The sequence below is a fragment of the Periplaneta americana genome, chromosome 3 (assembly GCF_040183065.1).
Source record: "Periplaneta americana isolate PAMFEO1 chromosome 3, P.americana_PAMFEO1_priV1, whole genome shotgun sequence".
In the NCBI taxonomy this organism is placed as follows: domain Eukaryota; kingdom Metazoa; phylum Arthropoda; class Insecta; order Blattodea; family Blattidae; genus Periplaneta; species Periplaneta americana.
In genome coordinates this window covers 64,859,847-64,885,786 of record NC_091119.1, presented here as the reverse complement: position 1 = coordinate 64,885,786, position 25,940 = coordinate 64,859,847, and the positions used below count along the sequence as shown (strand labels likewise).

The 25,940-nt window shown below is 39.0% G+C and overlaps 2 protein-coding genes across 3 annotated transcripts in view; one reads left to right on the top strand and one right to left on the bottom strand.

The window, feature by feature from the left end:
• LOC138696109 (WD and tetratricopeptide repeats protein 1-like) overlaps nucleotides 1-4,550 on the bottom strand; it is a 58,851-nt gene extending 54,301 nt beyond the window's left edge. Inside the window, exons 1-3 of one of the 2 annotated variants that reach the window (XM_069820657.1) lie at nucleotides 4,400-4,550; nucleotides 3,972-4,133; nucleotides 3,763-3,893 (exon numbers count right to left, since the gene is read on the bottom strand). In XM_069820657.1, coding sequence (XP_069676758.1) covers nucleotides 3,763-3,893; nucleotides 3,972-4,037 — 197 coding nt within the window. In that variant the 5' untranslated portion in view covers nucleotides 4,038-4,133; nucleotides 4,400-4,550. Of the gene's footprint in view, nucleotides 1-3,762; nucleotides 3,894-3,971; nucleotides 4,134-4,232 lie in introns of both variants that reach the window. The other variant, XM_069820656.1, reaches the window with a different exon arrangement.
• A 55-nt stretch (nucleotides 4,551-4,605) lies between these two features.
• The window catches only part of LOC138696108 (probable ATP-dependent RNA helicase DDX10), a 62,687-nt gene continuing 41,352 nt past the window's right edge, over nucleotides 4,606-25,940 (top strand). The window contains exons 1-5 of the mRNA XM_069820655.1: nucleotides 4,606-4,806; nucleotides 10,484-10,675; nucleotides 12,115-12,265; nucleotides 13,964-14,085; nucleotides 16,936-17,057. Of these exons, the coding sequence (XP_069676756.1) occupies nucleotides 4,651-4,806; nucleotides 10,484-10,675; nucleotides 12,115-12,265; nucleotides 13,964-14,085; nucleotides 16,936-17,057 (743 nt within the window). The 5' untranslated portion in view covers nucleotides 4,606-4,650. The remainder of the gene's footprint in view (nucleotides 4,807-10,483; nucleotides 10,676-12,114; nucleotides 12,266-13,963; nucleotides 14,086-16,935; nucleotides 17,058-25,940) is intronic.

Sequence of the window (25,940 nt, the reverse complement as noted above, 5' to 3'; positions counted from 1 at the left end):
ATGTAAATACCGTACCCCAAAATTTCGCACCACAATATACAGAATGGCTCACTCAATTTGATCCCTATCTAAGAAGCTTATTTCTGATGCTATTTTGAGTAAAAAAAAAAAGTTCAAGTAAACATGGGTCCGAAATCCAATAATTACCGTCATAAAAATAAAAATTAACGAGGGAACTATTAATTCATTCACGTCAAAATTACTCTTCAAACTACATACATTGATATATTTCCACGGTGAAGAGACCAAAAAAAAAAAAAAATCAGCTGCCCATGCCAACTTAACAGAGAAATTTAAACCCGTACTTTTAAGTAGGCCTACGTGATCTACTATATGTAGGCCTAACAACCATCTACTGGTATATAAAATTCTTAATGAATAGTAGCCTATACAATGATGCCTTTTGTTTCCATTGGCCTACATATTTCTGCGTGGAAAATTAAGCAAGGAGGCTGACAAAGCAACTTTCAAATAAATGGATTTTTCACTGAAAATCACCTTAAGAAGTGTGACAAAATACAATGTTTCTTCTTTAATTTTAAGTGATATTCAGATTAAGATAGGTACATATTTATATGTACTTGATTTGATTACTGGGTGAAGATAAACTGTATGCTGAAGGATGCACTGAAGAAATTGTGAATGGGACAAGAGTTCAGGGCAGAAGAAGATATCAGATAGATGACATTAAGATATAGGCCTATGGATCATATGCAGACAAAGAGGAAGGCAGAAAATAGGAAAGATTGTATAGTGCTGGGTTTGCAGTAAAAGACCTGCCCTTGGGCAGAAAACTATGAATGATATGAATATTTATACTGGTATCATTACATTCATTCGCAACTATGTTAATACTTAATCTCTACAACTACAACAATGTAGGTTAATAATAAGTCACACTTGGTTTTCTTACACCATAATTAAGGAAACCAATATCCGAGCATAGAACGCATATAAGAGATTACCTGGAGAGAGATATTACCTCTAAGAACGAGTGTGACCCATCTGCCTACCCTAAATACCCCAGTTTCTTTTACTGGAGAATTATAAGCAAACTAGAATGAGCATCCATTAAAAGTATTTTTTTACTTTGTTATTTAACGACACTGTATCAATGAGTTATTTAGCGCCGATGGAATTTGTGATAGCAAGATGATATTTGGCGACATGAGGCCGAGGATTCGCCATTGATTACCTGACATTCGCCTTACGGTTAGGGAAACCCTCGGAAAAAACTCAACTAGGTAATCAGCAAGTGGGAATCGCACCTATGCCCGAGTGCAACTCCAGATTGGCAGGAAGCGCCTTAGCCAACCGAACTACACCAGTTGGTATTAAAAGTGTTATGATTGGCTGTGTGAGACGCATTCTACGAGGCGGACCCAGGAAATAACGACCATTCGCGCATACCCGCCGCGCAGCTGACTCCCCTTCCTTGTTTGAAGGTCAACTGGCTTCCTTAACATGTGTTCTCATAATGTTGTGAGTACTGGTTGCAACAAGTCGCCATTGTGCATTTTGTGTTACTTCAAAATGAACGACGTGATTGATAATCCTGCCGACTGTGAGGTGAGGAGTGTGATTCGATTTTTGAATGCCCGACATTTGAAACCTGCAGAAATTTACCGGCAATTGAAAGAAGTGTATGGTGATACTGTAATGAATGAAAGAAATGTGAGAAAATGGTGCGAAATGTTCAACAATGGGCGAACAAATGTCCAAGATGAAACTCGACCTGGACGCCCATCACTCATCACAGAAGACCTGAAGACTAAAGTGAACGACAGAATCTTGCAAGACAGGCGCACATCACTCGACGAATTGCATATTGCCTTCCCTGACATTTCTCGTTCTTTGCTTGGTGAAATTGTGTCGCAACATCTTGGCTACCACAAAATCTGTGCACGATGGGTTCCACGGCAACTGAGTGACCAACACAAAACTCACAGAATGGCCTCAGCATTGACATTCTTGATGCGATACCACACAGATGGAGACGCCTTTCTTCATCAAATTGTGATTGGTGATGAGACCTGGGTGTCTCACAACACCCCAGAGACCAAGCGCCAATCACGTCAGTGGCATCATCCCTCATCACCCAAGAAACCGAGAAAATTCAAACAGACTCTCTCAACACAAAAAGTCATGGCTACTGTCTTTTGGGATCGCAAAGGTGTTCTTTTGCTGGATTTCATGCCAAAAGGCACTACGATCAATGCAAATCGTTATTGTGAGACTTTACGAAAACTACGGCGAGCCATCTAAAACAAGAGGCGAGGAATGCTTTCGAGAGGAGTTGTGCTTCTTCACGACAACGCCCGCCTGCACACTGCTGCTTCAACTCGAGAATTGCTGGATCAATTCGGTTGGGAAATCTTTGATCATCCGCCCTTTAGTCCAGACCTTGCTCCTAGCGATTTTCACCTTTTCACTAAGCTGAAAGACTTTCTGGGTGGTACGCGTTTTGGAAGTGATGAAGAGTTGAAGAAGACAGTGAACACCTGGCTTAATGAACTGGCGGCAGAGGAGTATAACACGGGAATTCTAAAGCTAGTGAACAGATACGACAAATGTTTAAATGTAGGTGGTGATTATGTAGAGAAGTAAAGGAAGCTTCAGTTATGTAACAGACTTTGTTTTTTCAAATAAATATTTTTTTTTAATTATTACAACAAAACGGTCGTTATTTCCTGGATCCCCCTCGTACTAGAGCTTCTCTAGTGGAAGTCGTAGAAATAATGTTGACAATATTTGAAAGGTTGTAATATTGTTAATGAAGGGAAATCTCATCTCCTGTCACTTAACAATTTCCTCAACTAATCCAGACTAACCTTGTCACAGTTCTCGTCCCCTATCCTTTTGGTCTGGGGAACTCGTCTTTATTTACACAAACCTTCATTATACTTTTCCTCCAGGAAAATACTTGTCTTTATTTACTGTAGAGTGTATGGAAGTAAATATGTATGGTCAATATTACCACATTGCAGTCCCGTCTTCTCATAGAATAATACACCAACAAACGACTTTTTCGTGCATCGCAGTTTTCTTGGCTGTACTTATAGTGTAAGAAAACGATGAATAACAATAACAGACATTATTAATAAAGTTATGAGATCATCCCTCGTCCAAAAGCACACTAGAATATGCCTGCTCTAGGCTATACCTTAGCATGGCTCGTATTAAGCTCTGGCAGCAAAACACAAGCTCTGGCCTCTGAAATATGATTCATGCGCAGAATAAAAGGATATACGAAGTGGGATCTGAAAAGGAATATTGATATTTTAATTGAGTCACTTCTAGAATACATCCACCAGTACTGGTACCAACAAAGCTGGAATCTTCACCTCCAAAGAATGAGTTCACATAGAATCCCCCATAACTGTTTATACCTGTACACCACAAGGAAAAAGATCCACAGGCAGACCTGTAAAACGCTGGAGTGAAAATTTTATGTAGGATCGTAACAAGTCTTATGGCCTAAAAACTTGTCATGATGATGATAATTCCACGGTATTAAACTGAAATTAAAGCCATTCCCATAATCAAATAGGCATAAGCCCATATAAATAGGTGCTCAATAGCATTTCATCTTTGCTTCTATCTGAATTATATCACAATATAAAATGTAGCCACTCAAACCGTCTGTTGATGAAGTAGTAACTCATTTGCAGGACATCTAGGTCTAGCTTACAAAGTATTCACCATTAAATTTAAATAGACTATCAGGATTTAGAAACGAACACAAGCTAATGAGGTATTTACCTTCCAGTTTCATTCCATTCTAAGCAGTTGACACAGCCGTTGTGTCCTTCGAGCTCCTTTTCCAATCCCAATCTTTGGACGAAATCTTCTGTCACGTGTAACTTTTGTTGAAGTCTGTGTGTTATGGTATCCTGACAACAATCATAATATATTAACCACCAATCAAAATAACCACAAACTTTCAGTAATTTGCGCTAGTTAATACCCACTTTGACTTCTCGCTGTCTCATGAGCCGCGCAATATTGCGGCCACTTGCTGTGTGTTTTCTATTCATCTCTTATCTGATGAATACATTTCACTTTTGGTTATGGCTATGGATTTCCTTTTCCATTGTCCCATGTATATTAGTTACACAACATCTATTCATAATCTGCAACAATCCGCCGTATTATCAAATTACAAAATGATTAATCCTGTGGATCTTTCTATACAGAATAAAACCATAAGACAGCTATAAACAACATCTTACACTAGAAACATGACAATAACAATGACATAGTAACTATGCACACTGGTCAAATTACAAGACACGACATTATGAATCCGCCATGTCTTCTACAACATATAATTTGATTTTGACAGTCATTCTATTAGCGTTAAATATGTATGGGATGTTTCTCAGGATTAAACCAATACCAATTTATAGTAAGAGGCATATTGACTGAAATCAGCTGATACACTTCCATTGGAATGAACATTGATTTCTACGATCATAGATCACTTTTGTAAATGATTGACCACAATATATGTACGTATTCTCCGACAATGTTGCCAGTACTGTTACCTTCATGTAAATAGCTTCATTTAGAGTCAATGATGAGATATCGATATACGATCGATGACACCTGTTCCGGTCGACAGAACAAAACAAACAGCGTAGTGCTATAATGGATAATATAAAAGAGAAAACACGTGAAAATGGACATATTAAAAACTTTAAGAAAGGACAAAGAAAACAGAAAATGAAGTGGAACAGAAACAAGAAAAACACTTTAAAAACTGAATTGGAAACTATAGAGCATCTTAAAACTGCGTACGAGAGTGTAAGAATGACCTTAACCTATTATAACCTCAAATTCAGGTTTTTCATTATACCATGCGAATATATTTTGAATTAATGGCCAATGTACGATATCTCCCCACTCCACATACGGGACAGACGTCTGATTTGCATTTTGTTGTGGGTTAGATGAAAGGATAGCTAAGTGACCTGAGACCAAGATATGCAAGGTTAGTTGAGATATCAAAGTGACGTGAAAGTGAGAAATGCGAAAAAGTTTCAATGTTTAAGTATATTTTTGGGAATCCTTGAGTTTTCTCTCCGTTTGTAGTGTGGGGAGATATCGAAGTTTCACTAAAATTTCATTTTTCGAATGGTTCATATATCCAAGAAAAGTTACATTTAAGATGGCTCAATTTTCTTTTGTTTCACTGGCTTCTGTCAGATGTAGCCTATATAACCTAGTGAGAAGCACGTGGTTTTAGTTTTCAGCCACAAATAATTTCAACATAAAAATTATTTGATACCTGTATATTCTAATACACTACTGGTATTGTAGTCGCCCTTTCTTGTTGTTACTATAATTACTAACATAACATGCGAGAAATCCAGGACGAATTATTAGGGAAATGGTCAATTTCCCCAGTATTGTGTTCTGGACCTCTCGAGTGTTGTATTTGTAACATGTAACAGGAGGGGGGAAGGCTTACAACAGTATATTATAATATACAGGTAAGTAGGTTATCAAACTATTTTTATGTTGAAAATATTTGTGTCTGCAAACTAAACCCACATGTTTATCTTATAAGGTCTGTATCTTACAGAAACCAATTTAGCAAAAGAAAAATGTGCCTTCTTGAATGTAGCGTTTCTAGAGAATTAGCAAGTTTAGTTTTAAGAATCTGAATTGGACTAGGCTATAACTGATCAAATAAAACTGAGGGAATTATGGAATAACTTCACAAATGTTGTTAACTAATGCTGAATTCTTAGCAAGAAAGCCATAAACTCTCTTTCTCTCCAATATTCCAATATAGGAGAGTGATGTAAAATATAACCGTTTTAATGTAGGCACCATATTTTTATGTTATGACTGTTATATCACCTACGCACAGCCTCCAAACTGTTTGGAGAACCACACCTGCCGTTGGTTAGCAGTTCCATATGACCTAGCTAGGAGAATTGCCAGATAATTCAACTGATCATAGCCCTCTTCACCACTTAGGGAATGCTTATGCATGCCATGGCAGGTAAGCATGCTGAAATGGCGTACTCAAACCATAAATTAAATAAATGAGATGCACCAGTGCCTGACCATTTAAGAAAGATTTTATACTTAAATAGTTCCAGAATAAATGGAAAATATTATTTAAAGTTTATTTATATGTCATTAGAGACCACATTTCTTTCTTTACTAAAGGAACTAAAAAGGAAATAATAATGATAAGTACTCTTTTAAAAATTCTAACATTAAACAATACGTGATATTGTACCTGTGCCTGACCACATGATTTTCTCCTGTTCCCAAAGTTGACCGCTTTTGTTCCAGTAGCTGACCTATGTTAAAAACAGTTACTGACAACAAAGATTTTGTTAATTTTCTTTGTATAGTCAGTGCAGGCATTCATTATAGCTGTGACTGTTAAAAGAGAAATATTAGCCCAAAATTTTCAGCCACAAGATGGTAAGAGTATTTATTTATGAGGTTACAAAGACAGAGTTATTACACTGATTTCCCAATTTCATGATTTCTTTATCCTCAAATATATTATACTAGAAGAATTTAGGTATAATGGTTGGGGACATAATTTACTATTTACTGAAATTACAAAAACATATTAGTTACAAATATTTACTGAAATTATAAAGATATGGTTACTAATACACTGATTTCCTGTATTTCAGGATTTCTTTAACCTCGCATATAAGACAAGATTATTTATTTACTGAAATTACCAAGACATAATTATTAATACACTGACTGTCATTTACTGAAATTACAAAGACATACACTAATTCAGTTACTAATACACTGATTTCCTGTATTTTAGGATTTCTTTAACCTCACATGTACCACGAGAATTTGAAATAGATGGGGGCATAATTTTTTTCAAAACATTATTTTGTTTATACCATACTTCGACCCTTTTCTCTGGCCATTTCCATCCCTTTCCACTCATTGTCATTGTTGATACGAAATATTCATTCTCTTTGGTTTCCAGATCAGTCCTAATTTCCATTATCTGACCAGGAAAATATTCATCTTCATATTCTAATACTACATAGTCCTTATCACTAAAACAGTTTATCTGTGTATCACTTTCTGCATCACTCAGTTCTTCACTGGAATAAACGGGAATATCAGTGTTACCATCTTCACTAGAATCCTCTTCAAACAGTCTTTTTGTAATTCTTGTTTTCTTCATTTTGTTGGAAATCGCAACCTCTGCACTTTCTTTCTTCTTCAGTTCCCTCAGTTCTCTACAGTTTGCTGTCTTAGCTTCTTTCTCAGCCTTTAATTTTTTCTTTCATTGTAATCCAATCCACCATACATCCGATGTCACTACTGAAGATATCTTTTCTCGTTTCCTTTTACTTTGCTGATTTCCTTCATATCGTTCAGGCCATATCAGAGCTCTACGAAATGGTGATGGAACATCTGGATCTGTATTCTTTGGAGGACTTTCAATGGCATGAGGCATAGTTTGCTCTGAGCTACAACCCATAATAACCGTTGACTGGTGTACTTGCACTGTTAGGTTGAAAGGAAGAAGTTGATACATTTTCATCCTCATTCACTGTAACATTTCCATTGTCCACAAGATTATTATTATCTAGTTCCAGTACTGTCGAGTTATATTTTGGACTAACCTGCTGTTTCATTTTTCTCCACACATAGAAGAGATTTCTGTCTACTTCTGGTCCCTGTCATTTTCCCCTTCTTCTGAAGCTTCAAATGACTCTTAGAGTTTCTTTTTCAATGAAATTTTCAAAAAACAGAAGGTGCTGCTTCATCTGTTTTCCAGGAGTGATGGTGGCATTTGAAGCTTCTGGAATTGAGGGGTTATCATTATTTTGTCTGAATATTTGTATGACTGCTGTAGGGTCCCATGGATATAGTCTACATTTCCGGAAGCCACTCTGTATGATTCTGTCTGTGATCTTTTCTTTTAATGACTGAATTAAAAATTCCTGCAAACTGAAATTTCTTCACAGTTTCAGTCAGATTTTTTGTTTTCCAGTCATTAACAAGATTTTTCCAACTCAACTTCAGACTGTGAAACACTGCAACATCAATCGGTTGCAACAAATGAGTTGATTTGGGGTATAGAGCTACTAGAACAATGTTTTTTTCACGACAGAACTGACTCAAGTGATAAGATAAGTGTGAAGAATGACCGTCTATGAACAGAAGGACTGGAAATTTGATTCCCTTTGCTTTAAGCCAAGGATAGAATACATTAGCTATGTCCTGAATCTGAGACTCCTGTTCCCCATCCTTTGGGTACACTTCTGGCAACATCACCTGGAATCCTTTGGTACTGAAATATTATTAATGGTGGAGCTAAAATTCCAGCAGCACTTGCATTGATTAAAACAGTGACACATTCCTTTTCATTATTACCGCCTATGCAGTACACTCTCTTAGTACCCTTTGCTGCTAAAAGTAAGCCTGGTTTTGGATTTAGAAAAAACGCAGATTTATCTGCATTATAAATCTGCGTTGGGTCTTCTTCTTTCAAGAATGTTCTGACTTCTTCAAACCAAGAACTTAATTTTTGTTGAGAAACTTGAGCTCGAGCACATGTCAAATTTTGAGCTATTCTTAGTCTAATATTGGGATTTCTACGCATGAAACTATCAAACCATTTTCGGCTAGGTTTCCCATTTTTAAATGTCTTATTCAATTTAGCTGTCAGTTTCTCAACATTCAAAAGAAATGTTTCTTTGGTTAGAGGAAAACCAGCTGATGCCATATCAAGAACCCACTTGGATAAGAAACTTTCTTCTTCTTTAGTGAAAAGTGTATCAGGGCCCATTTTCCTACCTTCCGGATATTTACCACTTGCTTTATACAACAAAGTTGTTTTAGGTACGCTAAATTCTTTAGCTGCACTTGTAATGCTTTGACCTTTTCTCACTGCATTAAGAGCAGCAGCTATGCTTTCCTCAGAATACCGAAGTATAGCAGGTTTTGAGTCAGCCATTTTCTGTATCAACAGAACAAGAATTTGCTTTAAGAAAACTGCATAAATGCAAGCCAGGCACAATTTTTTTGCAAAAATGGTAAACATCAGTTCTTTATAAAGTAGTGGTCAGCTATAGGATCGACTTGAATGAACTTGTTCCAATAGCTGACCACATGCGGTCAGCTACTGGTTCCTCATGATTTTCAGGCTCCACATTTTGTATTATAACATAACAGCTAAAAATAAATATCTTGAATGTATTTTAAAACAAACGTTAACTGTACCAGTAGCTGACCAGATGTTCAGGTACTGGTGCACAAGGCATGAGTCTGTACCAATAGTTGACCTATCCCTTAAATAACACAATATGAACTTCATGGCATAATTACGTCTTTTATATGTTCCATTATCCACTAAAGCATATAACTATAACCATAAATAAAGTTAAAAGTCAAATATTACTGACTAAAAGCTTAACAAAACCAAGCTTACCTCTTATGGTTCTGCAGAAGCTACTAACAGAATGGATGCTGATTATGTCATGTGCAAACAAAATTAATATTTATTATACTGATTTTTTAAGTGTTGCCAGTCTAAGTATCCACAGCCTTCTGTATTGAGTTTGGACACAAGACTGAACAATTACCAACACTATAATTATTTATGCTGTCTTGATATTCACACTTAAATATCTAGGAGTCAGCTATAGGAGCATGGTCAGGCACTGGTGCATCTACCCTATATCACATTTAATACACTACATTTACATAATCCCACTCAATAAACAGTTCGTACATAGGCTTCATAATGTCAGTCCATTACATAATTATTGTCAGTTATACTGTAGCCTAGAATAAAGTTACCGAAACTAAAGAACATATCAATCAGTGATAGCCTAGATACATGATGTGAAAACTGTCCATTCTTCTTTAAACATGTTTCGCAAAGCTCTTGGAAATTACTGAGCATGCAGATATTGGGAAGAAAATCTTCATGTTGATACATATTTTCAAGAGTCCGCACACAACACAGATCACTTTCATTTAAATCACATGCTAGCAAATGGTGACTAGCCTATATGTGATGTGAAAACGCACCCAAATCATAGATCATTTGCTCAACTCACCTTCTCTTCAGATTTAATTCCCTGACTATCCATCCCTGGTTTTTCTTAGGAGAATGCAAATGCATTATCTATAGCTGTTCTTCTCGTGTATTATTTATAGCTGTCCTTTCACCCCATTTTGTGATAGGCTTACTACAATTTTGAGGTTATTTTCAATTACATTTCTTAAGTACTTTTTTATCCCTTGTGTGGTACTTAGCAGGACCGAAGATTCGCTGAATCTGAATTACGTACCGTACATCAAACTTTTCTCATACTTTCTAATTCAACATCGATGCAATGAACTTGGTGTTGGTATGATGTTAAATAGATAATTAAGGTAACGAAATTTGTTCCAGTTGTAATTTAGTTGGTATATGGAACTGTAATTAATAATTTATTGGTACAATTTTTTTCTCCCACAGATTGATGCATCCAGTGTGAGTTCCTTTAAGGATTTCCCTCTTTCTCCTAAAACTCTCAAGGGACTGAAAGACTGTGATTACTATAATCCAACAGAAATTCAACGTGAGAGCATTGGTCTTAGTCTTCGTGGTGCAGACATTTTGGGTGCTGCCAAGACAGGAAGTGGGAAGACATTAGCGTTCCTTATACCAGTGAGTGTCGATATTCAAACTTTTCGTCCTCATTTTATACATTATAAATGTTGTTTCTCATTTACACTACAGAACCTATTCAGAATTATTAAGATGATTATATGATATTAATGGAACAATAATAATAACCTGAGAATGGAAGAGAAAACTGAAATGTTCAAAGAAATTTAAACCCATAGACATTTTGTCCAACACAAGTATTTTAAAGAAGAGTCTAGAGTCCATACAATAATTCACCCTGGCCTATTTTTATTATTTGAAATAATAGATAAAATGACGGGAAGATGGAGAGTGTTGGTGAAATGATAAGGGGAAACGAGTACTCTGATAAAAACACTCTGCAACATCTGCTTTGTCCAACACAAATTCCATCACGAGCTGGTTAGGGATCGAAACTGGGCCGCCTGGTTGGAAACTCAATGTGCTAGTACTTGAGATTACTACTGGATTCAGGTTCAGGTTCAATGACTGTGAAAATTTATGCTAATTAAGGTTTTTATACAATTAGAGGTATTAGTTACAACAATGAATAATAATAATAATAATAATAATAATAATTATAATTATAATTATAATAATAATAGCAGTAATAATAAAGAAATCTCTCTGTTTTCATATGAAATGGCAGATAAGTTATCTTCGTTCCTCAAACTGTTACTCTCTGAATCATCTGTAGGATGGTAATTCTCAGGAATTACCACTATTTCCTGTCAACTCCCCTACGCATCTTCCTTGTTTATCCTCAGGAAAATTATACACAATGTTCAGCAATCCTTCATGGGAGGCCATTGTCTGTCACTCTGTGATCATTGCCGAGACATTGTTACTATTCGGAAATAGCTAATGAAATGAATTGCCACAGACTAGCTAACGCAAAAATACTGATAGAAGACATCCATTTTATTATAGAGTATTCAATTTCAATTGTTGGGTTTGAATTACAAACATAAAAATCTTTATAACATTCGTTAGAAAGTATTTTATATTACAGTAGTCGGGTCAATGGCATTTAAGTGTGCTTAAATGCGACAGGCTCATGTCAGTAGATTTACTGGCATGTAAAAGAACTCCTGTGGGACAAAATTCCGGCACACCGGCAATGCTGATATAACCTCGGCAGTTGCGAGTATCTTTAAATAAACCATAATTTTTTACAGCAGTCAAACTGATGGCTCAGTAGTTCTAAGTATAAAGACCGATAACAGTTTACAAATCAACTTAGAAAAAGTCACAAACTCACAACAGTATAGCAGTAATAGCGAGTTCAAAAATGGAAAGCGATCAAAATGACCGCCATGTGATTCTAATGTTAATGTAAGAACTAGGATACCTGTCGTAGTTTATACTTTGCTAAATAAAGCATTGTCTCTGAAATCTAGGTTGTTTTGCACTTTAACAGAAACATTTTAGTTGAATATATATTTTTAACATTTTAACAGGTGCTTGAGATTCTTTATTGCAAACAGTGGACAATACTGGATGGAGTTGGAGCTCTTATCATTACACCTACCAGAGAATTGGCTTACCAGATATTTGAGACTTTACGTAAAGTGGGTCACTACCACGATTTCTCTGCAGGACTCATCATAGGTATTAAGACATTTTTCTGTACATTATATTATTTAATAACTGTGATTATTTGTTCCATTGCAATTGCGAGAGGACCTCATTGAAGTGGTAAATTGAAATGGGTCACATTCATGCGGTTGCCTGGTCACAAGGGCATAGTTGGTAATGAGAGAGTACATTGGGATGAGCGCAGCTGGTAGCCCAGGATCACTTTGTGAGATTTAAAGAGTTCAGTATACTGTTCTGGAATGAAGAGTGGGTGGAAACAAGCATATCGCTGCTGCTGCTGCTGTAAAAGAACTCTGGCGGGACAAAATTCTGACACACCGGTGACACTGATATAACCTCTGCAGTTGCGAGTGTCGTTAAATAAATCGTAATTTAAATTTTACTGCTACTGCTACCTTGGCTAACAACATGGAAACACTCAAATCCATGTTTTCAGAGCCTTAATAATTATTAGAGTTGCGACAGGCTAGATCCTGTGACGTCAACAGTTGGTCTGTATTCAAGGAATGCCATCTTAACTTTATGGTTCTTAACATCATTCAAAGTAACATATCATAGGCAAAGTGAAACTTGCTCCATGCATGCAATGTCTGTTGTTTCGTCAGTGAGAATAGTAAATAATCAAACTTTCTTTACTCTATTTATTATCTTGTGTTGAATTAATTTAGATGTCAATTATTTCATTTGGATCTGTGGGTTTCCGTAGAGAGTATTCTTCTGGGAAACACCCAAGTGCTCTGAAAAATGTTGTTGTTGTTTTCTAATGCCAGGCGTTTGACAATAAAGTCATTTGACCTCTTGCACTCCAATATTTTTCAAAGATATTATCATGACCAGTCACTGAAGCACAGATTTTGAAGTTCTGAAAAATGTTATCCCTAGACTCAGCACTGTACCACAAAAGTACCAGAAATTACCTTCATTCACAAGTGGTTCCCCAGGTTCTGGTGTAGTTTGGACCCGCTCTGAGTTGGTTTTACCTTGTAAGTAAATGTCTTGCTTGCCACAGAATTTTTTTTATGATAAGACATTATTTTCTTTCGATTTTCCTTTTGTGGTTTCTTTTTCTCTGAAGACAACTGCTCATTGACTGAAGAAACATATGAAGAAATTAATTATATACCATTTTTCGCTTTGGTATTAACTGAGAAATTCTAGGTTTCATCTAGAGCAGAAGCAAGGAATTTTTCTGTCTGTCAAAATGTCTAGGACAGCTTTGATGCGAGGCAGATGTCTATCAAAGGAGACTCACGAGAATCAGGAAAACAGCTAGCTGGAATGTGGTGTTAACTGTTTATTGAGTGCACAAGTAAGCACACTTTCAAGCCACTGGTATATCTCTGTCGGTTAAGGTGCTTGCCTACCAATCTGGAGTTGCATTGGGGCGCAGGTTCGATTCCTGCTTGGGCTGATGACCTGGTTGGGTTTTTTCCGAGGTTTTCCCCAAACCATAAGACAAATGTCAGGTAATCTATGGCGAATCCTCGGCCTCATCTCGCCAAATATCATCTTACTATCACCAATCTCACCGATGCTAAATAACCTCATAGTTGATACAGCGTCGTTAAATAACCAAATAATAATAATAGCACACTTTCGTGTAAACAGTCAGTTTGTCTACCAAAATTAAGGTTATGCTCTGTTGCTTGTTTGATTTATCTGTGTATATTGTAATAAACTCAGTTCGTAATATTATATTATGAATTGTAGGTGGTAAAGATTTACATTTTGAGAAGAAAAGGATGGACCAATGCAACATAATTATTTGCACACCGGGAAGACTTCTGCAACACATGGATGAGAATCCATTATTTGACTGCAGTAATATGCAAGTAAGTAGAAAGTAATTTTACATTTATATGAGTTTTTAAGCATTTACGGTGATTGTGATTAGAACTATCCTTTTGGGTAATCCATTGTGTCCTGGAACTTGACATTTCCAATGTTTTGGAACTATATACAGGTCCCATCATCAGAGTAAGAAGTAAAACCCAAAAGCCTAATTCTAATTTTACATTTTTTTTTATTAATATGTCTGAATTATTTCAGTAAGGTTTATATTATTTTACTACTTCAACCATACATGAAGTTACATGAAATAAGAATATCTGTAAGATACCATATGAAATATGCAGTGGATGTTTAGATTATTGTCATTAATTTATACCACAATCAATGACAGTAAGTTATCAAAATGATGATAATTAAATAACTTAAATCCTTACAATATTTACAGTTTGTCCGTAAATAAAACCTAGCCACATATAAACATCTTATTTTCTGAACAAAATTACTATTATGAACACTACCACATGGATTTAATTTAATAAAAAAAATTATTAAATCCATTAACTTACATTTATTGTAGTACGCTTACTTTAACTGAAAAGTATAATACATATTTAAAAATTAAATAAACATCAAACCACATTTTCGATGGAAAGCATTTGCATTGAAGCTAACAAATGAGATCTGTGTAACAACATCAGTGGGCCTACGAAACCAAATATTTAGGCATGTTTGCCTTCTGTGCAACAAAGAAGAAATGACTGAAAATCATCTCATAACCTGTGAAGTTCTACCTGATGGATCCACTACAGAAAAATATTGGAGAGCAAGAACGCTAATGGCTTCGTTGCCAGGGCCCAGCATTGGATAACAACAACAACAATATTGGTCATCCAATGTACTGATAACAGGATCTTGCAGAAATGGCAGTTGGTAAAATTTTGGCAATAATCAAAATTGATGGTATGAAATAGCAAACAACAGGTCATAGAAATGACAATAGTGAAAAAGGGATGATAATTTAGGGTCCACTATATACAGCATATTCAGCAGATCACACAAAATATTTTCTCATATGTAAGAGCATTTCAGATAACAGTTAAGAACAGGAATGAGAACATTAAATTTAAGTTCCTGAAAAGGAGTTTACAAAAAATATGACAATAGTGGGGTAGAGATGACAATTCATGGGCATCCACGGATGTTACTTTGCTAGCTATTAAGAAAACTAGAAAATAGACCTCTTTATATATTATTATATCAAATAGGAGCAGGTGCTGGAGCTACATGCCGTCTTTCTCCTTTTATAACCCATTGGATTTGGTACTACAAATTTTGATGGAGAAGTTGAGGCCATATGTACGACACTCCAAAATCTTCTATAGCTCAATTCCAGCAAGCAGTAATTCTTTCTGACTCAAAAGCAGCCATTTTAGCTATAACATCCACTTCAATACCAAAGAGTCAACAAATTCTTGTGTGCTGGAAATGTCTATTTCATCTCAACAACCTAAAGAAAAAAATAGTTTTTCAATGGATACCAGCACATCGCAAATTGACTGGCAACGACGCTGCTGATTAGCTTGCCAAAAAGGGCTGTGGTACTATTCAAAAACCTGCTACACAATTATCTTATTATACAACAAAAAGAATAATTACTTCACAATATCACAAAATTATAACAAATCATCACCTCCAAATTTCCAAAAATAAAAGGTGGGAATCTGTCTCAACCCAACACGTCCCTGGATACCCAAAGAAGAATGCAGTTGCAATATTTAGACTGTTTACAGGCCACGACTGCTTGGCAAGCATCTCCACAGGATTGGAATATCTCCTTCACCACTCTGCCTTTTATGTGATCTTCAAGAGGAAATGGATCAAAATCATCTTCAACACTGCCCACAATTTGACGTCCTTGAATGAAAAATACTGGAGAGCGAGAGAATTAATGATTTCATTGTCAGAAATTCAGCATTAGCAAACAACAACAACATATACACTATCTACCAAAAAGTAATTGGGCATTGGTTTTGCCCTTTTAGAACCTCGTGGTACCACCTCTTGTTGCTATAACAGCAGCCACCCTGTCAGGCATGCTCTCCACTAGTTTGTGTAGGATATCCACTGAAATGCGTCGCCATTCCTCTTGCAACATGCCACTCGGACAACGGAAGTTGGCTGCAACTCCCAAGACCTCAATCGCCGGTCCAATTTGTCCCAAAGGTGCTCAATGGGATTGAGATCAGGACTCTGTGCAGGCCAGTCCAACAGGTGAACATTATTGTCTGCATACCACTGCATAGTAGCCGCCGAAACATGGGGCCAACTTTCATTGTCCAACTGAGTACCATGTTGCAGGAGGAATGGCAACGCATTCCAGTGGATATCCTACACAAACTAGTGTAGAGCATGCCTGACAGGGTGGCTGTTTTATAGCAACAAGAGGTGGTACTACGAGGTTCTAAAGGGACAAAAACAGTCCCCAATTACTTTTGGTAGATAGTGTATAATGGCCATGTTGAATCCTATGATATAAAATTTATGTCATCTAAGGAGTATGATTGAACATTTTTCTTTTGATAACATATTAAAAATACACTTCATTATTTTCTGATAACATATTAAAGATACACTTCATTATTTAATATCTGCACAGTCCTGTCATTTAAGGTGCCTGATTTCACCGTACATCACTGCTCAGAGCCTGATCATTCAGTATTTACAGTCGAAGTGTGCTTTCTACATGTATTCATTATCTATTTCAATTAATCTGTGCAATAACATTTGAATCTTAGATTTTATTTAATGAAAAATTACGCGTGGGCTTACTAAACAGAATAAATTAATTTCAATACAAAAATTCTTATTTCCTATGTTACATTCTCTTCAAGGTTCTGGTGCTGGATGAAGCAGATCGATGCTTAGATTTGGGGTTTGAAGCCACAATGAATAGTATAATTGAAAACTTACCTCCTAAAAGACAGACATTATTGTTTTCTGCAACTCAGACAAAGTAAGTGTCATACAAAGTTATAATATTTTTGTGTTATAAGAAAAGCATTTGTTCGTTTCAAATGAAGTATATAACTAAGTAAACAGTGCTATGTAAATTACATATACTTTCTCTTTTTATGATTTATTCTGTAACTAAATGACTCCGTTTTGTATAATGTTGTGTCAAATGAATTGTCTGTGATCACATTTTTACAGATAATTTTCTCACATAGAAATATGGCCATAAATAACAACATTTGGAAGAAAGTTGATATACATAGAGTTCTTTCTTTCAAACTTCACAAAATGGATAAAAGGAAGTCTGCCTTTTATATATATATACAGGCCTAGTACAAAGGATTTAAGCGATTTCATTGTCATGTATTATGAAAAATATGAAGCCTACAGTATTGAAATATATACCAATGAAAAGAGACATTCACCAAGTTTCGTTTTAAAGTTTTGCGGAAGTATCTCAGTACACTGTGTGACCGCAAGGTGGCTAGGTATGAGTAATGGCAGCAACAGGAGAAGAGCGCTCATATTACGTACCTGAATTCCATAAACAAGGTCAGTAACCACTGTACAAAGACAGGGGTTTTTATTTCAACAAGACGGGGCTCCACCACATTTCCATCTTCAAGTGCGCCATTATCTTAATCAGCAACTTCCTCAACGTTGAGTTGGATGGGCCTCTAACAACAATCGGTGTCTTATCCGCTGGCCTCCCCAGTCGCTTGATCTGAATCCGTATGATTTTTTTTCTATGGGGGTTTGTCAAAGATCAAGTTTATATACCACCTTTGCCAGTTAATCTTGATGACCTGAAGAATCGGATCCATGCGACTGTGACTAATGTTGACCGGGACATGCTTCAGCATGTGTGGATGGAGTTGGACTACCGTGTTGATGTTTGTCGCATGACGCGAGGAGGGCACATTGAGCACTTGTAGCAGTTTTAGCTTCAAAACTTGGTGAGTGTCTCTTTTCATTGGTATATGTTTCAATACTATAGGCTTCATACTTTTCATAATACATGACAATGAAATCGCTTAAATCATTTGTGCTAGCCCTGTATATAGTGTATATGTTCACTATATACAACTTCCATTATTTTTATTTTGAAGAAAATATTGCTTTTGAGTCGACATTTTTTAAAACATAGTTTATATTGTTTCATGTAGTACAGTTTCTGTGAGGAAAAATTTAAGAAGAAAATTGTTAATTCCAGTTTTAATAAATCCCTTCCTTCCCCCCACTTTCCAAGAAGTTTAAAATTAATTTATCATTATATATACAGTATATATTCTATATCTGAATGTTCTTGTATGAACAAAATGTACATAGTATTTTTCTATAAACTTATTTCGTAATAAAGTTAAAGGACTTGAGTTTTGAATAACCATATACGTTCCAATACACAGGGTGATTAATAAAGTATGACTCTCACTTTAGAAATCACTTCTGTATGTCAATCCATACATTTTGCTGTGAATCTGGCTTGTAACTTGTTTCCATCTTAATAGGTACAAACAGTGGGGCCTGTACTAAGGTGAGTTGGGTTCCACCGTGACTTGAAGTATAGGGACAGGAGTAGAATAAGTGACGTCCGGTGTCATCAGCTATCAATGAGTAGGCCTACATCAGCATTTCACAATCTTACATTGTAAGATATCTGTTTAGGGACTAGAAGACATATGTACAGTATTATCAACAGGATGGTTCTCCTTCCCCCCACTTTTCTCGTGCGGTAGCATCTCACCTTGTGTATCAGATGAAAGAACAAACAAAAGAATAATTACTTGTCCATATTGTGAATCTGCTACACTCATCATCCATGCTGAGCTATGAAATGCTATATGAGTCATTCCATGTCAAACTGGACAAATTTAAAGGAAATTTAACCTTGATGTTTTTTATTTCTGTCAAACTTTTTTATTCGATTGAAAGAACAAAAATAAAATATACATATATTTTTATTTTCATAAAAATTGATTCTTTTGAAAAGTATTTAAATTCAAAATTTATGGAATAGCACGTGCACTGTTATATATAAATGCTAATATCTCCGTTACTAACTAACGCAATTTATTCAAATTTGGCTCTTATTAAAGCTCATAAGATATACTTTTAGCATATCTGGCCTTTGATTACATAAAAATTTATGTTATATTTTTTTTCTCGAAAATATATTTTTAAAATGCCTTTTTTTTAAAGTTTGGACACTTTTTTCAAAATATAGAAAATATCACTGCATTCCTTAGTTTCTCAACTATATGCGTATAAAATTTCAGAATGGGATATACATAAATGAATTTGCAATAAATTAACTTACCCAGCCGGGCGCACGCTGTTGAGTAGGAGCGTCACTGCAAGACCGAGTCGCTAGGTATGGATACGTGTGTACACACAGTGTCAGTATGTTATACACCATAAAGTCAACTTACGAAATATGTAAACACTTTTGAAGCACAATTATTAACATAAAATTCCACAAAACTAACTTAAAACACACAAAAACAAGTCAACTAGATTGCATAACTGAAACATACTTTTAAGCAACTCAGATAAATACACGTTTACTTTCGTGGGACAAAGAATAATTTTTAACTCGTGCTCCAGATTTTGAGACCATTATGAAAGCATATAGTGTTCTCGTGCCACTTACTGCTATTGCCCTCTCATATCGAGACTGCAATAAGTCACATTCATTTTTATGTTCCTCATTGGTGAAAAATAGAAAATGAATTCCACTAATATTCTTTTCAGCCCACTCAAACAATTTTCTTGGTGTCGTAATGGGGTCCTGCTGTGGCTGAAGACTTGCTGTTGTTACTAGTCTTTTAGTGGTGCCACCAGTCCCATCACAAGAGCCCTTCCCATGTGAAGTTCCAAAAAAATGCCATTCAGCACTTATGCCAAAATCTTCTTCATGAAAACACAGATTTACAAAATTTATTTTCGGTTTTTGTTTTGGGCACTAGCTCCATCAGAAAAATAAATAACTCTTTTTACATTCCCTATTTCATTCTTCAGAAACTGTATTAACTGTCGTTCGAAAAGGTGGACAGCATTTGTATCGTGTTTAAGACACTCTGAAATTGGTATAAAGTTTTTATGTTTTAATTCACTTCTGCCTTTAAAATAAATTACAAAGGGATGGAGTATGACCTGATTTTTATTCCAATGAACACCCTGCATTGTGTCTTGAATCACACAGGCATAATTTTCGGAAAAGTTACAAATTACAAGGCATTCACCATCCTGGAGAGCTTCTTTCTTTTCTGCCAGAAACGCAGCTTGCTGCTAAACAATAAATGCGTGAGGAGCTAGCGCTTCTAACTTGATCGAAAGTTTATCTAAAATTCTTCTACTGGAGAGTGCAAAATTTCTAAATTACTTCGGTCAGTAATTACCATTGTTTGTAATTGACTACATCTATCATTTTCTGTTTCAAATGCTTGTAAATATTGAATTAAGTCTGCTGTTGATGGACAGTTTTTACACTTTCTGAAATAACAATCAGGGGATGCAGGGTTACATACAATCTGTGAAATCAGATCTTTGTAATTTCTCAGTGACAGTTCTAGATTGGCTGTCAATTTCGCAATGTTTCCACCATCAATTAACAACGTTACATTCTCATGATAAGCACACACACACACACACACACACACACACACAGACAAAGTGTTCCCTAATTTTACTGTATGACCAGTCCTCAAATATAGTTAAAATCGGAATTTTAAGTTTTCTGTCAATAGTATTCCTGAAACATTCTGCTAGCTTATTAATTATGTCACTGCTACTCTTCTCATCTGGTATTGTTTTTACTTCCTTTCTCTCAACGCAAAAAATCTTTTCCTTAAGCGTCTGTATTATTTTCTGATATTTCTGTTGGGGTTACTTCTTCTGTAATAATTTCTTCTTCTTAATTGGTGTTTACCCCATTGAGACCAAACTTTCATTCAACTAATCAATGTCCATCACTGACATCTCTGAATTACTTGACGCACTATAATTATCAGTTTCCGAATTGCCTGTTGTTTCTTGTTCAGTGTTCTGGACACTAGAACTGGCTAAGATATCAACACTGCTGGTTTGAACGGCACTTGATTCACTAACATCTGAGATTAACGAAATTTTCTTACGACAATTTTCACAAATCCTAAAATTATGCGACAACTTAATGTGTTGCATCTTCAATTTTTTAAGCATGTTGGAAGTCACACACTTTAATTTACCTTTCTTAAACCTACGACTGTGGTTGCTTATTGTGAAAGAATTAAAACACTGATAATGTCTATGTTATGTTACATTACTCATTGTGATTAGGCTACACACTAATCGCACCAACTAAAAACAATAACAGAAACTACACCACACACACTCACAGTAATACTATAGTACTGTGTTATTAATGCCCGAACGTTTGAAAATCTCGGAACAAACTGAAGAGAATTCATTCTGCCTTGGACCTGGTTTAAGTATTGTGAATTTTATTAGTTACAACAATTTAATTTATTCGCCACAATAATTCCTTTCTACAATCCACCTTAAACGCTCTCGTCAACAATTGGATCTTCACTCAACACAGTATTCGTTATAGCACTCCACCGACGACAATGACAACTTACTTGGACTATTACGCACAACAATGAACTGTTAAACTTAACTAATATTTACACAGTACTATTTACAAATCAGAACTACCAGTTCTCAGTTCACAGTTCTTCTATCTCAGTCACTCGAGTTCACGGTATCTCGAACCACAGACCTTCAGAGACAGTTCACTGTACTCGAACTCGGGTCCCTCCAACTGCGGTCCACTGCACTCGAACTCAGGTCCCTCCAACTGCGGTCCACTGCACTCGAACTCAGGCCTTCGGATGCTGACGCAGATGCGGACGCACACTCGAGTCGAACTCCGGCTGGCTTGCTTGCTCTGGCTTTCTCACTGACTGAATAACTGAAAACTCTGAAGACTCTGTCTAGTTCGCTGGCGCCTGCTCTTTTATAGCAAAATCATAGTTGCGAGAACCTTCTACAGGTGTGTAGAGAATTATCTCAATATCTCTACATCGACAGACGTCTGGAATAATCGGGAAGGTCGTTCCACATCCACTGCGTAGCAGCTGCGCGCGCAGACTCGTCGCGTGACGTAATACACCCTCTCTCCCTTCTCTCCACCGCGCGACGTCACTCAATGTTCCGTGGAGCCCGTGCGATCTGCTTTCTTGCGGGACGCTGGTCGTGAGTTCGATTCTCACGTCGCTGTCACATTGCCCCCTCCTTAGGGCTGCTCGTCCCGGGCAGTCCCTTGGTAGGCTGCTAATCGGTCCAGATGCACCACCATCATCTTCCCTCGAGGTTGTCGCTGGATCCGGTACACCACGTCGTTGATCCGGGTCACCACGCGGTATGGTCCATCCCAGGCACGCTGCAGCTTTGGTGATTTCCCTTTGGTCCTGGTAGGTCGATACAGCCACACCAGGTCGCCCTCCTGGAATCCTGCAGAGTTGGCTAATCTGTCGTAGCGCACCTTCATCCTGTCGCTGGCCATCTTGAGGTGCTCTCTGGCCAGTTGGTGAATTCCATTCAACTTCTCGGTGAGTTCTGCCACATAGTCAGTCGCTGGCTGGTCGGCGCTGGGTGGCGTGCCAAACAGCAGATCACAGGGCAGGCGCAGCTCTCTCCCGAAGACCATGTTTGCCGGTGTCATCCCTGTTGTATCGTGGACCGAAGCTCTGTAGGCCAAGAGGAACAGTGGGACTCTGGCATCCCAGTCTCGTTGATGGTTGGACACCACCTTCCGCAGATGCTCTTCCAAGGTTTTGATGTAGCGTTCCACCATACCATCGGACTGTGGGTGGAGGGGAGTGGTCCTGGTTTTATGCACCCCCAGACGCTCGAACAATTCTCCCATCAGGTTGGATTCGAAGTTGCGCCCCTGATCGCTATGCAATTCCCGGGGCACCCCGAATCGGCAGATGAAGTTGTCAAGCAGCGCGTCGGCCACCGTCGAAGCCTCTTGGTTGGGAATCGCGTACACCTCTGGCCATTTTGTGAAGTAATCCATGGCGACTAGCAGGTAGCGGTTCCCGCGATCCGTGACCGGGAACGGTCCAGCAACGTCGATGGCGATCCTCTCAAAAGGAGCTCCCACGTTGTACTGCTGCATGGCTCCCCTGCTGCGGGTCCTTGGTCCGCGACTGGCTGCACAGGTGTCGCATCTTCGGCACCATTGTTCCGTGTCGGTCCTCTGATGCAACCAATAGAACCTCTGCCTTAACTTGTCCAGCGTCCTGTTGGCTCCCAGGTGGCCTCCAGTCACTCCAGCATGAGTCTCCTCCAGCACTTCCTTCACCTTGCTCCTGGGCAGGACAAGTTGTTCTATGCGGGTCCTTCCATCGGCCGACTCCCAAATCCTCTTCAGGATACCGTCCTTGACAGTGAAGGATTCCCACTGGGCCCAGTAGCTCTTGTAAGTGGTGCTACGGTTGGCGATATCGGCCCATACTGGTCTCTGGCCGGACTCCACATCACGCAGTAGCTGTCCAATGGTTGGGTCCTCCAGCTGCTCCCTCCTTATGGCGGCGTTATCCCATCCTGGGCTCGGCTGGGCGGCAATTGCTCTGACTGCGTGGGCGCCATCCCGCTCTTCTACTTTCAGGCAGTGTTTGCAGCCATCCGGGCACGGACGTCGTGACAGGGCATCAGCGTTGGAATGTTTCTTCCCTTGTCGGTGTTCAGAGGTGAAGTTGTACTCCTGCAGACGTTGAACCCAACGGGCGGTCTGCCCCTCCAGATTCTTGAAGCCCAATAGCCAGGTGAGTGCAGAATGGTCTGTCCTCAGATGGAATTCCTGGCCATACAAATATTTGTGGAAGTGCTTCAGGGCTTCCACAATGGCAAGAAGTTCTCTACGCGTCACACAGTAGTTTCTCTCAGCCTTGGATAGTGTTCGGCTGAAGTAGGCAATCACCCTCTCTTGCCCGTCCTGTTCCTGAGAGAGTACTCCGCCGATGCCTACGTTGCTAGCGTCCGTGTCGAGCGTGAACTTCCTTCCAGGGATGGGATATCCCAGTACAGGAGCAGTGCAGAGCGCCTCTTTCAGCGACTGGAAGGATGACTCCGCCTCGTCTGTCCACTGGAATTGTCGTTTCTCCTCGGTCAGCTGGGTTAGAGGCTTAGCGATGTTGGCGTACCCAGCTACGAACCTTCTGTAATAAGTGCAGAGGCCGAGAAAGCGGCGCAGCTCCTGCTTGTCCCTCGGTCTCGGCCATCCTCTGACGGCTTGTAGCTTCTCCGGGTCCGTGGCCACTCCGTTGGTCCCTACTACGTGTCCCAAGTAGTTGACCTTCTTCTGGAATAGATGACATTTCTTCGGGTTCAACTTCAGTCTGGCTTGTCGCAGTCTCTCGAACACTTTCCTCAGGTTCATCAGCTGTTCGCCGAAAGTCTTGCCCACCACGATGACGTCATCAAGGTACAGCAAACAGGTGTCGTATGTCAGGCCTCTCATTACGGACTCCATTAGTCTCTGGAATGTAGCCGGGGCGTTGCAGAGGCCGAACGGCATAACGGTGAACTGCCATAGTCCCTGGCCTGTAGAGAATGCCGTTTTCTCCTTATCCTCCGGATGTAGCGCCACCTGCCAGTATCCTGACTTGAGATCCAACGTCGAGAACCACTCTGCTCCGGCCAGGGTGTCCAAGGTGTCGTCAATTCGTGGAAGGGGAAAGCAGTCCTTCTTGGTGACGTCATTCAGTCTTCTGTAGTCCACGCAGAAGCGCAGGTCCCCATTCTTCTTCTTCACCAGCACCACAGGTGATGACCAAGGGCTGTCGGATTCCTCGATGACCCCTCTTGCTTTCATGTCCTCCAGTTGGTTGTCAATCTCCCTCTGTTTAGCTAGAGGGACGCGTCGAGGAGGTTGTCTGATTGGGCGAGCATTTCCGGTGTCGATGCGGTGCTGGACTTTCTCCGTTCTCCCGTAGTCATTTTCAGACAGACTGAACACGTCCTGAAATTCTGTCAGTAGATCGTGGACTTGTCTTCTTTCTCTTTTGCTTAAATTCGCCGGCAATTCTCGAGCCAGCTCTTTCAGTGGTGGGTCTAAATCTGGACGTGGTCGGTGACACTCCTCGTTTTCTGCCAGCGACGTCACAGACACCACCGGCTCGACGTTACCTAGTACAGTTCCACTAGGCACCTCCTTGTCCCGATTGGTGACATTCAGGACCCTCACCGGTACCACCTTCTGATTCGGGAGTAAGGATCTGGCCACATAAACCCCATCTATCGGAGTTGTTTGCGAATCGAGGAGCAGGTTTCTCTTAGGTTGTCCGTCCAGTCTTGCCGTCACCACCATCTCGCAGCCTGCTGGGATTGTCACTTGATTCTCCAAGGTGAGTCTGCCGGCCATGGGTTGGTCTTCGACGTCCCTCAGGAACACTTCATCCTGACCAAAACGGAGGATACGGCGCCGGACGTCCACCGTTGCATCGAAGATCCGCATGGCGTCGAGTCCCAGGATGACGTCTTCAGTGATGTTGGCGACGAACACCCACATCTCCAGTCTCCTCTTTCCCAAGGTCAAGTCCAGGAAAACCTCTTTTTGGATGGGCAGGTTCTCGCCTGAGGCAGTACGTAGCTCATACCGGCGCAGCGGCGTCCTCCCAGGTAGTCCACGCACGACTTCCGGTCTGGCGATAGTGAGCGACGCCCCGGTGTCTACCAGTACTCTGCATGGGCGGCCTCTTATCCATCCGTCAGCAATCAGCCCATCGTCGCATCTTCTGTTAACCGTCTTCAAGATCAGCCGAGGGGATGGTGATGACGGCGCCGACGTGCCCCTCATCGCATCGGCCCCTTTTAGTTTTCCTGTTTGTGACCAGAT